Source organism: Puma concolor, chromosome B1 (assembly GCF_028749965.1).
Source record: "Puma concolor isolate L17-30 chromosome B1, mPumCon1.1.hap2, whole genome shotgun sequence".
Classification (NCBI taxonomy): Eukaryota; Metazoa; Chordata; class Mammalia; order Carnivora; family Felidae; genus Puma; species Puma concolor.
Genome location: NC_141670.1, coordinates 6,635,765 through 6,648,295, shown reverse-complemented (window position 1 = coordinate 6,648,295; position 12,531 = coordinate 6,635,765). Strand labels below are relative to the sequence as shown.

The following is a 12,531-nucleotide window of genomic DNA, read 5'->3' as shown; positions in this document are numbered from 1 at the left end:
CCCTGCCAAACTAGGAAGATTTCTGTTGGGGCAGACGCAGAAAGGACACCAACTCTACGTGTAGTGCAAAAAAGCAAAGGAAAAATCTTCAGCAAAGCACCTCCCACCCTAAACACAGAGTAACGAATGCTACAGTAATTGAAGTCTGTGAAAAACATTACTGCAATAGTAAAACCCAAATCCAGGAAAACTGACTAGATGGACTCCAGCCCTCCATGAAGTCCTAGCAAAAAAGAAAAGTGTACCCATTCTCGGGTACCAAAACTACTTCTATCTTGACTGTCCTACTCAAGAGGCCCAACTTTCCACAAAATCGCAGAAGGTATAAAAAAGCAAAGGCAAGGTAATGCACAGTCTGAAGAAACCGAGCAATCAAAAATTTCAGATTCAGGGAGAGTCGAGATGCTGTAATTACCAGAAGGGGGATTTAAAGTAACTACTAACGACACGACCAAGGGCCCAGTAGATGGGGTGGGCGAGCCTCATGGTCAGATGGATACTTTAGCACGGACCCAGACATGGTGACACAGCAGCAAAGGGAAACACTGGGAATGAGAAGCAGGAACAGACGTGAAGAATGCCTTGCACTGGCTCATCAGCAGACGGGGCCAAGCCAAGGGGACAGTCCATGAACATGACAACAGGTCAACAGAGATGACCTAAGCTGGAACACAACAGGGAAAGAGTGTGAAGAAAAACAAACAAACACACAGCATGCAAGGACTGTGGAACAGAGGGCCCAAAGCAGATGTAACTGGAGAAGAAAGAACAGGGCAGGAGTAACATTTAATGAACTAAGAGCCGTAATGTTCCAAAATTAGTGACAGTCCCCCAGCCACAAATGCCAGTTCAGAGAGGACGAACCGGGATACACGGTCGAAACAACCAGACATGTCTACGGGCAAAAACTGTGAATGTCAGGGCCTCCGTCAGCTGACTGTGGAAACTCGTCTTTAAATACGAGCTCTGGCCTGCCACCCACGAGCCCTGCCGAGGAAGGAAGGCGGAGAGAACACGAGACCTGACGGGGGACACGTGCTAGGCTCCCAAGCGCCGGGGACTACAGGTCAAGGTGTCACCGGGCCGCAAGTAGCATTCTTCGGGGAGAATATGGAGATTCCTTTTTTAGGGAGCAAAGGTTTCCCAAATTGCACTTACACTGAATGATTCTTCACTTGCAGCTCCTCACACCCTTTTGACTTGTCAAATAACTCACTATGCACAAGCAATCACTGTTTATGCGCACGCACAGGAAAGCTGCTTCCTCTGAGACCACAGGCGATACTGACGACGAGGAGTGAGCAGCCCAAGGGCAAGGTCCCGCGTGCGGCCCAGGCTTCCGCTCACGGCCCAGACACCCGCGTTCCTGCCGCGCCTCGGAGCCGGGACCCACGGTCTCCCGCAAGCACGGACTCGTCTGCCGCCTCTTCGCCTCGGCCCGCCAAGATCTCACCTGTATCCCGAGGCTTCTTATTGCCTAAACAAAGCTCAGTGGTTTATGACCCGCGGACTAAACAATTCTTAACTTGTAATGTAGTTCTTAAATTAAACACTGGACTTGAAAAGGAAAAGAAAAACAAGTATAATCTTACTGGAGTCTCTGCGTTCATGTACCTCCGCAGCTTCTTTCTCATCTCCGTTTCGTTAAACTTGGCACTGCGCTTTACGTAGATCCCTCCATGCTGCCACGTGGAAAAAAACGGGGGTATTTACTATTAAAATATCCAGCGGCCAGCCATCCAAAAGGTAACTTGACTCCCCAAAAGTAAAGAATAAAATTACATCCTAGGAATTGAACTGTTCCTAATACACTGAAATATTACCATCTAACGAACATTTAGCTGAAATTGCCCCTAGGTTTCAACATAATTGAAATAAAAACTGTGTGCTACACAGTCCCAGAAAATACAGGAACATACAGTTTTGTTGACAGTTAAAACAAAAATACTTTCTTTCTCAAAAATATATTTTTAAAATAAAAAAGTCGATCAGTAACATAATTCTTAGCTTTCAATTTTTCCAATGACGCAGAATCACTCAAAGTGTCCATAAAATGTCAATACTCATGATCTTTAGGGATTTTTTAATAAATGTTCATTTATCTTTGAGAGACAGAGAGAGAGAGAGAGAGAGAGAGAGAGAGAGAGAGAGAGAGAAAGACAGAGCATGAGCAGGGGAGGGGCAGAGAGAGAGGGAGACACAGAATCTGAAGCAGGCTCCAGGCTCTGAGCTGTCAGCATAGAGCCTGACGTGGGGCTCAAACTAACAAACCACGAGATCATGACCTGAGCCAAAGTCAACTGAGCCACCCAGGCACCCGGATCTTTAGGGATTTTTAAAACCGACCCAGCTACAGATGTTTATTGTAACACTGTTATGAACGCAAATTGTGTTCCTCCAAAACTTGTATGTTGAAGCCCTAACCCTCAAAGTGATGGTCTATGGAGATGGGGCATTTAAGAAGGTTAAATGAGGTCCTAAGGGTAGGCCCCAATCCAGTAGGGCTGTGGCTTATAGGGAGAGATTAGGTCACCAACAGGTACGTGCACAGGGAGGACACAGAGCAGCCAACTGCAAGCAAAGAAGAGACACGGAGGAAAAAGTGATCCTGATGACACATGCATCTGGAACCCCCAGCCTCTCGAACTGTGGGGCGATAAATGTCTGTCATTTGAGACAGTCTGTGGTACTTTGTCAGGGCAGCCCTGGCTGACTGACACAGGCACTTTCATGCACATGAAGGCATCCTTATTTAAACTTCGTGAGTGTACTTCATCAAAACTTTGCATCAGGTCACCATATTATCTGTACCTGCTTGTGCTAATTCGAACACGGCTGTAAAATAAACCAGCTGGCTGAATTTGACTTTGCCTGGGTGCACAGGAAGAACTCCACGTGCTCTACACAATGCATGCCATTATTCACCCAGAGAGGACTGCGAAGAAGAAACTCCTTCTTCACCAACTCGTTAGAATTAAAAGCCACGGGATGCATAAACCGCAAGTAAAATTTCTCCGAGTTGGGAGAGACCTTATGTCTATTCTTTACATACTATTTCTCTCCTGTTGTTTAACTTGCTTATTACAGTCTATTTTATTTCAAAAACATCTGGGTTCTTTCCCAGGTATATGAAAGCTACAAAAGTGAGAAACAGGTATATTTCCTTAAGGAACTTAAAAAAATTATTGGTGCAGTAAAATACATATGCAAGAATGATAATGGGAGAACCTGAGGAGTGTAATAATAAAGACAGCCTAAGATAAAAGCAGGGAGGAGGAAACTTCCAGGCGCAGGAAAGGTTTCGTAATAGCATCTAAACTGGGCCTTGGAGGCAGAGGAGAGCCTATTACCTTGAACTGAAGGGACAGCCTGAAGAAGGATAGGGAGGGAGAAACCAATTCAGGCTCACAAAAGGAAAGTGGGTTCCAGGGAGATAGGTCACGGTGGACCGTGAATGCCTGCATAGCAACCAGGACCTGATGCAGCTGAGAAACACACATTTTTGAGCAGACAAGTGGCTTGACCAAATTTATGGCTTGAGAAGTAAATAAAAGGCATTTTGGAAAATTTCATTTATTAAATATTCATCATGTGTCTGACACTCATGCTAAGCACTTCGCATATACAGCTCGCTGTTTTTTAGTGTGTTACTGATCATGATTAATTTTTACTATTAGCTTCTTAAGGTAATCGTCCTTCAAATTCTATGCCTTTAATTTTTCCTAGTTGTTTGATTTTTGTACATTTGTATTTATGTTATGTACCCACCTAGGTGATCAGATATGTATACAGATACCCACCATTAAAAATGCCAAATGAAATGACTTCCATTTGGAGTAAGTTATTGAACCTAAAAAATAAACAAAACAACCTATACATTTTTTTTAAGTGCATGTTAGCGTTCTAAATCTAAAATTTTTATCAGGTAGAGATATATGAAAAAGTATGGGAAAAGTTACCTGAGAAAAATAACACCCATACAGTGGAAGCCACTTTAACCCATCTTTCAGCACATAACGTACATGTCCAAGAGCATTCTGCCTGATGGCCAAAATATCCGCAATAATCCAGTCCACTGCAAAGACACAAACGAATGCGTGAACGATCCATATGTAAACTCCAGCATTCCCTTCACAGAGACAGAAAAAGCCTCTTCCCAAGAGTATACTAGGAATGTACTTGGAAAGTATGATTAGAATTTTAAAGTTACTTTGTAACAAATGCAGACTTTTAAAAAATTACAAATTCCATTTTTTAATTTTTTTTTGTTGGTGTTTTTTTTTTCCCCGCATTACTTGAAAGGCTTTTTATTCCACAGATAAAATGCAAAAAAGTCACAAACCACTACGAGTGACACAAAAGCGGCGTGAACAAGGAATAAAGCTCCTCTAATTCTTAGTCTAAAAAACAGGACGAAATTATCAGCAAAAAGTGGTTCAGTGAAACGGTGAGGTGCAACTAAATATTGTGTATGTACTAACATGCACGACAAAAGGCAAGGACACTGTCCTGACTGAAGAATTTCGGGACCCGATCCTAGGCTGTAATGTCAGAATGAACACCCACTTGAAGTTCACGGCTGTGCTGGGCAGGTGAGTGGTCCTTACAGAACCACAGGACACGGACCCAGGCTGCTAGTGTCATTACGCAGGTAACTTACTACTAAGGGGTCACAAAAATAAAAATAAGAAGACATGAGTGTGTTAATAATAACACAACTTCTAGGAAGATAGAAGAAATTCCCAGTAGAAAGACCAGCCCCGGCCGAAGCAAAGAATCGGAACCGGGCAAGCGTGTGCAGAAGGTGGTAAACTGAGGACACGGTGCAAAGAGTCAGAGGAAATGACACGAAGGGGGCAAACGGTAGGAAGTCTTGAAGCCCAAAGATTCTGCTTGGAAAGCCAAGGGCTATGAACTACCCCATCTCTTCAAGAAGAATGAAAACTGAAGCAGAGAATGGGCTATGTGGAAAAACAAATCGGTAAGAATCTCTGAAAAATATACAGTCCTACTACCACAGGCGTATCCAGGGCCTGAGAAGCCGGAACAAAAGGACTGAATTAGAGAAAAAATGTTAAAATCTGGGGCAAATAAAAGCCTGGGAATTAAAGGAGCTAGTGTTAGTTTAAACCAAAAAGGACAGACCTTCGCAGAGTCACGGCTGTGCGAATCCTTTGGGCAACACGTCATACCGGGGAGAATACCCTGAAGACTTAGCCACTGGAACTCCAAAAATTATTCTTGTGGAAAAACATTCCATGATTATAAATCTCTTTTTAATCTTTTTTCTCATTCACAAGTTCTTTCTCAAGGATCTAAGTTAAAATTACACGCATGAATTCTATTAAGGCTCTCCTTGGACAGAGAGAGTGATGCAGACGCTCCCCTCCGAGCAGGGACCCTAGGAGCCACGTCGGCTGGACGTCCCTATGCTAAAGAACCATCAACTACCACCTACTGTCCAGCACGTAACTTCCTATGGAGGCCAACGGCCAACCCCCTTCCTTCCAATTAAAATCACCTAAACAACACTGATAAACACCTCTCTTTCTGATTATGTCCCGGAAACCAAATGAACCAGCTTGTTATAATGGTACCTGATGTAAATAAATTCTGAGAACTAAATGCATGGTTCCAAGGCTGTAATACATCCTGGGACATATTTGGGATTCTAAATCAAAGGCTAAAAAGAAGACAGGGTATCTTTTCCTGGAACAATTTCTTTTTAAAGTTTGGAGGGGTTTTCGTGACACATTTTTATATTGAAATAAGCATGGTATACAGGGCCAAGAAAGCATCTCCCGAGGACTCTGAAGACGAAGTGTGAAATCCGTCGTGTCGGTACTAACTCTCCTAGGCTAGGACTTTAAACTTTTGCAAGTTTTAGTGGAAAAGCTTTAGTAGTCAAAACACACACACTTTGTGCCATCAATTTTTGCTACTCGATGACCTTTACTTCTCCTGACTGTTCTCAACTAGGTTTCTGATAGGGTTTCTAGACGACAGCGGAGTTACTGAAAGCAGCGATGGTAATAGGTACCTTTACAGTAACTATTCACCATTTATTTTCCGGCAAGAATACGCTAATGAAGAGATCAAGAAATGTGGCTACATAAGAATTCCTCAACAGCGATCCAGCCAAGGCAGTGTCATCATTCCCATCAACTTGTTAAAAGAGAGGGCAGTGAGGAGGGATAGCAAGAACAGCCAGGCTTTTCTCACCTACGTTATTATGTAACAAGAGGCCCAAAGTCAGACACACCAGGCAGGACGCACTTGCGTAGGGTGTATTCAGCACTGCACTGCTCCTCAGCCGCCACCACCACCACCACCACCATCGTCATCATCATCATCATCATCATCATCATCATCATCACCACCATCATCACCACCACCCCCCGCCCGCCCGCGAAATGGCCCCAATAAGCCAGGCGGGCTGAGAAACCAGAAGCTAGCCTATGGAAATTGCCCCCAAACCCTGAGCAGTAGACATCACTCACTGCCTACGGGGAAGGCTGAGAAGCTAGATAATCTGCCCACTGTCACACAGCCTGTTGCGGAACAGCTTATGAACGAGGGTCTGACTGCAAAGCCCGTGTCTTTTTATGATCATCTACTCACCACATATGCGGTCAGTCAAGACAAATGTCACTTAAACCAAGAAAAGGGTGCATTTCATGAGATTGAGGCAAACAGTGTCAAAAGCAGATCTTTAAACAGGCTGAGGGGAAGGAAGAATGGCCCCTATATCCTCACAGCAGAGAAGTTACAAGAGACTAAGAAGGACACATCAAGTGAAAACAACAGAGAAGACAAACTAATTAAAATGTCAGTTGTCTGGAAGGTCAGGCCGAGAAGAGATTCAGATTCGGGCAGGCCTTGCAGATGGTGGGCTGGAAAGTCTAAGGTGAACACGGAAATATTCTTTCTGCTAGTTACGTTTTTAGATACTCATTTGCGGTTAATAATCTCAGAGGGGTTTCAAAAAGGGCACCCAGACACCACCGGCCAATGACCCGTGGACATGCATAAGCCTTGGGGGCCTCTGGAACCGGGAACTACACACAAATTTGTATGTGCTCATTTTTCTGGGCATATTCCTTCATATTCTGACTAAAACCGGCAATTCTAACGTAATTTAAAATCACTATCTGGTTACGTTCCCAAGCTGTGGGTTTTTAAACAGGCATTCAGAAAAGCGCCTTTCTCCAATCCTGAAGGCTGACTGGTATAGGACCCACTACCAGGAAGTCTGAGGCCCTCGGGGTCAGGTTAAGGGGACGAGGGCATGGCTCTCCAACCTGGGAAGTGAGACCTTTCTTCAGGCCAGTTGTGGGCTGACTGTGGAGCTCATACTTCCCATATTGCTTTCTAGCTCCAAACACAAGCAGGAAACAAAACAAAACCGCTCTCTTCCAAAAGCCCTCCCTCTGAAGTAACGTATATAAAGGCCAGCGCGTAGGAAGCACCCACACTGGCATGACAGTAGCGGTTCTCATCTTATTGTTACCATTTGTCCCCACCGCCTCCAGGCATGTGTTCACGCTAGCTCCACGGTGCCATTCATCAACTATTTCCACACTGAAACCTGGAAAACGGGGGGGGGGGGGGGGGGGGGGGGGGGGGGGGGGCAGGGAACCTGAACAAGGAATCTGAAGACAGAATCCTCTTAGGCCAAAAAAAACTTTAATGAAATTAACCAGTGGGTCAATGCAAAGGAAATCTGGGCTAGCATGAGCCGCTCCCTACCCTGGACCCCTGAGTCCTTCACATTCAGAGATTAGAAGCCCGGGAGAAATGCGTCATCGGCAGCAGACAGCAGGAGCAGGACGCTGGTGGTAGGGAAGCCCAGCACGACCGGAGAAACACTGAAATCCCTGGCCTGCCCTACAGGCCAGAGTTAGAAGCAGACACTGACTGTCATCTTGTGGCTCGGCTGCCTCAAAACTCCTATCAACCCTTGTCCCATAAAATCAACTCTTGTCCCATAAAGCAGAGCATAATCACCAATGAGCAAAACTGAGAAAAATGCATTTCAACCTCTGCCTCCTTCCTCTACCTTACCTAGGGCACAGGCAGTGATAAAAGCAACCAAATCATAATCGTGAAGGTACACCGTTGACAGGAGGAAGATAAACAGCCAAGGCTGAAGTGATTTTCCATTACGGTACAATCGTCCATCAGGCTGGTATGGCTTTGAACTCCTGGGTACTACATTTTTTAAAGTAATAAAAATGGACTTTGGCGAGTGCGCATCAGAAGCAGTTACGGGTTTGATAAAAAGAAGTGGGATTTCCTCTGGACTGAATTATTTGTTGAACTAAAAAGTACCTGAACCAGGACCAGTTTCTTGGGTTTCGATACTGTACAACAGCTACATAACACGCCATCCCTGGGGAAATTGATTAAGAGGTCATGGACTCCATATACTATTTTCGCAATTTCTTGAGAATCTATAATTATTTCAAAATAAGAAGTTTTTTTTTAAAGTGCCTTAAAGTATACACTGCACTATAATCGAAGACCAGAGTCTTCTGTGTTTCTTCGGACAGAACAGCAAGCTATAATTAAAGCAAAACATTTGATGAGGCAAAAGGAACTGCAGATATTAGAAATTAATACAGTACTGTCTTTAGGGAAGGAATAGTCACTTACTAGCACAACCTTTCTGCAACTTAACAGTCAAATATGTAAGATGTGTATACCCTTTGACCCAATTTTACTTCCAGAAACATAACTTAAAAAAGAAGGCATAAATTATTTAAAGAACTATTCAAAGAAACAGAATACATGAAAGAAAATGGCTTATTTACACCCATTCAAGGGAGAAGGGTAAGTTTAGGAAAATCCAGTTTTCATATTCCTGACTTTCCAAAAAAGTAAAATCATAAAAATATAAGATCATGATATAATGTCTGCATTGAAAATTCATGTTTTAACAGCAACAAAAATTCATTTAGAGGAATAAAAACATCACTTTGAAAGCCCATCTACTTTCTGTAGAAAACCTACATTTCATGCAAATGAAATACAAACCTGTGCTTTGATGATTTGCTAAATATATTATGTTTTCTTTATTTTTTGGCAAATCTCCATATAGCAATATCTGAAAGATAAAACAGAAAGAAACGTTACTTTAACATCTCAAAACATGCACCACTGTAACAAAACAGGTCAAAGAATCGGCAACGTCATGAATATCTCCATCCAGGATGAACAAAGATTAGATTTCTCTCAGAAGCATCAGAGACCGTAAGTGGCACAGGTTTATCGTAGTTAGTGCAGAGCAGGTCATAGAGTGGAACAGAATGATCAACATCCTCATGAGAAAAGCAGAAGCATTTACTGACCGCTTACAATCTCCGGAACCCTTTTTGTAAGATACGCCTCCCTTCAAAAAGCCTACTGTGTACCGAGACAGCCATGGATACATACAACTGTAATGAGACGTAATGCAAACTTGATGAAAATATGGCACATTTTATATTAAAGAACTGTCAACTGTGGAGCAGAAGCAGCATCCATTAGGTGTGATTTCAGCAAATGAGACGAAGGAAGGACGTTCATGAAAAGGCGGACGAAGAAATGGAATCGGTAGTGTCTGAGACCTGTTGAGGCATCTTAGCGGTATCGCAGTCAGACCAAGCTACCTGCAGGGCTGGTGAGGTGGGGCAGGGAGACCCGAATCAGAATGGGAAAGTCTTCTGAATACCGCACTCAAGACTAAAACGTGATTTTGTGAGTAACAGGGAAACACGGTTCATGATTAGGACTCTCGGTAGCTCTGTGAAGAACAGAGAAAGCTCGCTGGGGTGCCTGGCTGGCTCAGTCGGTGGAACATGTGACTCTTGATGTCAGAGTCACGAATTCAAGCCCCATGATGGACATGGAACTTAGTTAAGAAAATTAAAAACTAAGAAATAAAACAAGAGAACAAGAAAGTTCAGGATACAGGTGACTTCCAGCAAGGGGGGAGGCTTCAACATGGGAGGGTACACAGTGGCTTCAACTCTTAGATGTCATATTTTATTTCTTAAACCGGATGGTGGGAACACAGGTGTTCGTTTTCATAGAAGTTTTTCTGTAGTTCTGCATGTCTTAAATGTAAATGTTTCATAATTATTTAAAGAAGTTAAAAGTATATTTTTAAAGACTTTAAAGGAAAGGACTGCTAACAGTGGTATTTTTTTACTCAGGGCATTTTTGTTTCTGTACCTTGTGATCATGGATTATGCAAGATTATGAATCAACCAAGGCTTTTTAGATATCCACACAGATATATTGGTGGCAACACTCTTCATTACTATCTTAACAACAGAAGAAAGAAAATGACATTAACCCAGCATCTCTGTAGAAAAATGGAAATAGAGGGCATAGAGGTCTGGACGTCAGGAACTCAGACTGAGATTTCTAGTATCTTCCTCAGAAAACTATTCAGTGCTATACATGTAATTTATAATACATAATTGTTTAGATATTTGCTTAAATTTTTATTAATAAAGTAAATCAGTGCCAACCAAACAAAACAAAACCCTAAACCAATAGTTTGATCTACGCAGGGTTAAAAGGGAGTTCTTGTTTGTGAGCAATCCCCGTTCTCTCACCAAAAAGCCAGAACTGCTTCGAGTCCATTGGCTACAATGCACTGGGTTTATGGTACTGCAGCGATGCGACTGTTTTTTGGCTTAAGTTCCTTGGATGACACACTCACATTTAAAGGTTACTACTCTTTGGAGACCTGCCTGCCCTCAAGCTGAAGTCAGCACTTGAACCATACAAGAAGAGACCCTCCTTTTGCTATCCTGCTCTGGGCTTGGGTAACAGACTGCTAGGCTGTAGCCTCTGAAGGGCAGATAACAGACGAGTTATGAAAAGGTGTTATTTTAGATTGACTGTGGTAATTCCGGTGTGTGCTGATTAGATGGGGGCCGGTGGCGCAGGCAGTGAAAGGATTCACCCCAGGCGGAGCAAAGGAGATGGAAGTTTACTGAATACACTGCAGAAAGCAGCAGGCGGGACAGCAGAGGAGACACTCTTCCAGGAGGTGATGGTGAGGGGCTTTAGTTACAGGGTGGAGTGAGGAAGGATGGGAACGTATGGAATTTTCCCGTTTTTGGTAGCTGTGCCTGGCTGTCAGTAGCCCGTTGGTTAGTTAGTGCCTACGGCCATTCCTGGTGGGTCACTTAATGAGCCTCTTTGCGTTCAGCTTGTGGTCGCTCTGGGCCCCCCCTTTGCCTTGAGTTTCCATTGCTCAAGCCTGCTGCCTAAAAGTGGCCTCTACAGTAGCTAGAGACAGTAAGATAAGCAATGAATTTTTTAAAACTTTTTTTAATGTTTATTTATTTTTGAGAGAGAGAGGGAGACCCAGAACATGAAGCAGGCTCCAAGCTTTGAGCTGTCAGCACAGAGCCCAACGCGGGGCTCGAACTCACGGGCCGTGAGATCGTGACCTGAGCCAAAGTCGGACGCTCAACCAACGGAGCCACCCAAGCGCCCCAGATAAGCAATGAATTTAATTGGGCAAAACAGATAGAGAAAATGTAGTTCTACAGCTACACCACTCAGAAGGGGGAAAAAAACCACAACAACGAATTCATAGCCACTTAAGGGAAAATACATAATACATCAATCATACTTTTAAAGATTACTGTTTGATATGAATATCAAACTGATATGATATGATATTAATTGATTGATATGATATCAATACTGTTTGATATGAAATAAAAGCTATTTCCAAATGAAATGCAGGATGGTACAAAAAAGGGTAAGCCTTTCACAAAACATAATATCTTAAAGTAGGCATTTGGATGATTGCCTATTTAAGTTTTTTCATTTGCCACTGTAAATTCAACAGAAATAAGTTAGAAAAGAGTAGTCTTCCTAATTAAAACTTGAAAATATCTAAAAGCAAAGTAAATGAAATTATGAACTGCAAATCTTATTGTAATAGTTGCATATCATTCTTAAGTACTTTGAAAAAATGTTGACTAACCAAAGAAAGGAACACAGAATTACAATGTTAGGTATCATATATATGAAGTTTTAAGGTCCTTCACTTGATTTACCAGATTTCAAAGAAAAAATTTTTCATTCTAATTTGAAATTGTCAAATTTCTTTCATTAGGTGGAAAGTTCGTTTTTCAATTTACTAACATGGAGAGGAAGAAAAAATTTTCATTTTTTAAGAATGCAGAATCTCAAAATACTTAACAGCGATTACTACCTTACTAAGTATACAACGAGACAGACAGGTGTAGTGATCACTAAATGTAAAAAAAAAAAGTTTCTAAGAATTTACAACATACCCATACACATAAATATAAACACAAAAGGGCAAGCTGCCCCAAGATAGTCCACTTTGGCAAAAAGATTATTTCAAGTTCAAAGTAATCAAAACCCAGCAGATGCAGGAAAAGATACCTGCTTGCCTCTCTCTCTCCCCTCCTCTCAACTGCCTAAATTTGCATTGAAAAGGGGAGCCTGTACGAGGAAGAGAGCAATTAACAGAGACTCCTCTCTACCTAAGAA

The 12,531-nt window shown here is 42.6% G+C and overlaps 1 protein-coding gene across 2 annotated transcripts in view; it reads right to left on the bottom strand.

The window, feature by feature from the left end:
- Positions 1 to 12,531, bottom strand: part of AGPAT5 (1-acylglycerol-3-phosphate O-acyltransferase 5) — a 60,093-nt gene that overhangs the window by 35,342 nt on the left and 12,220 nt on the right. For both annotated transcript variants that reach the window (XR_015249903.1, XM_025933116.2), the window contains exons 2-4: positions 9,037 to 9,106; positions 3,960 to 4,075; positions 1,593 to 1,682 (exon numbers count right to left, since the gene is read on the bottom strand). Coding sequence is in view for 1 of the 2 variants with exons in the window: in XM_025933116.2 (XP_025788901.1) it covers positions 1,593 to 1,682; positions 3,960 to 4,075; positions 9,037 to 9,106 (276 nt within the window). In the remaining variant the exon portion in view is untranslated. The remainder of the gene's footprint in view (positions 1 to 1,592; positions 1,683 to 3,959; positions 4,076 to 9,036; positions 9,107 to 12,531) is intronic.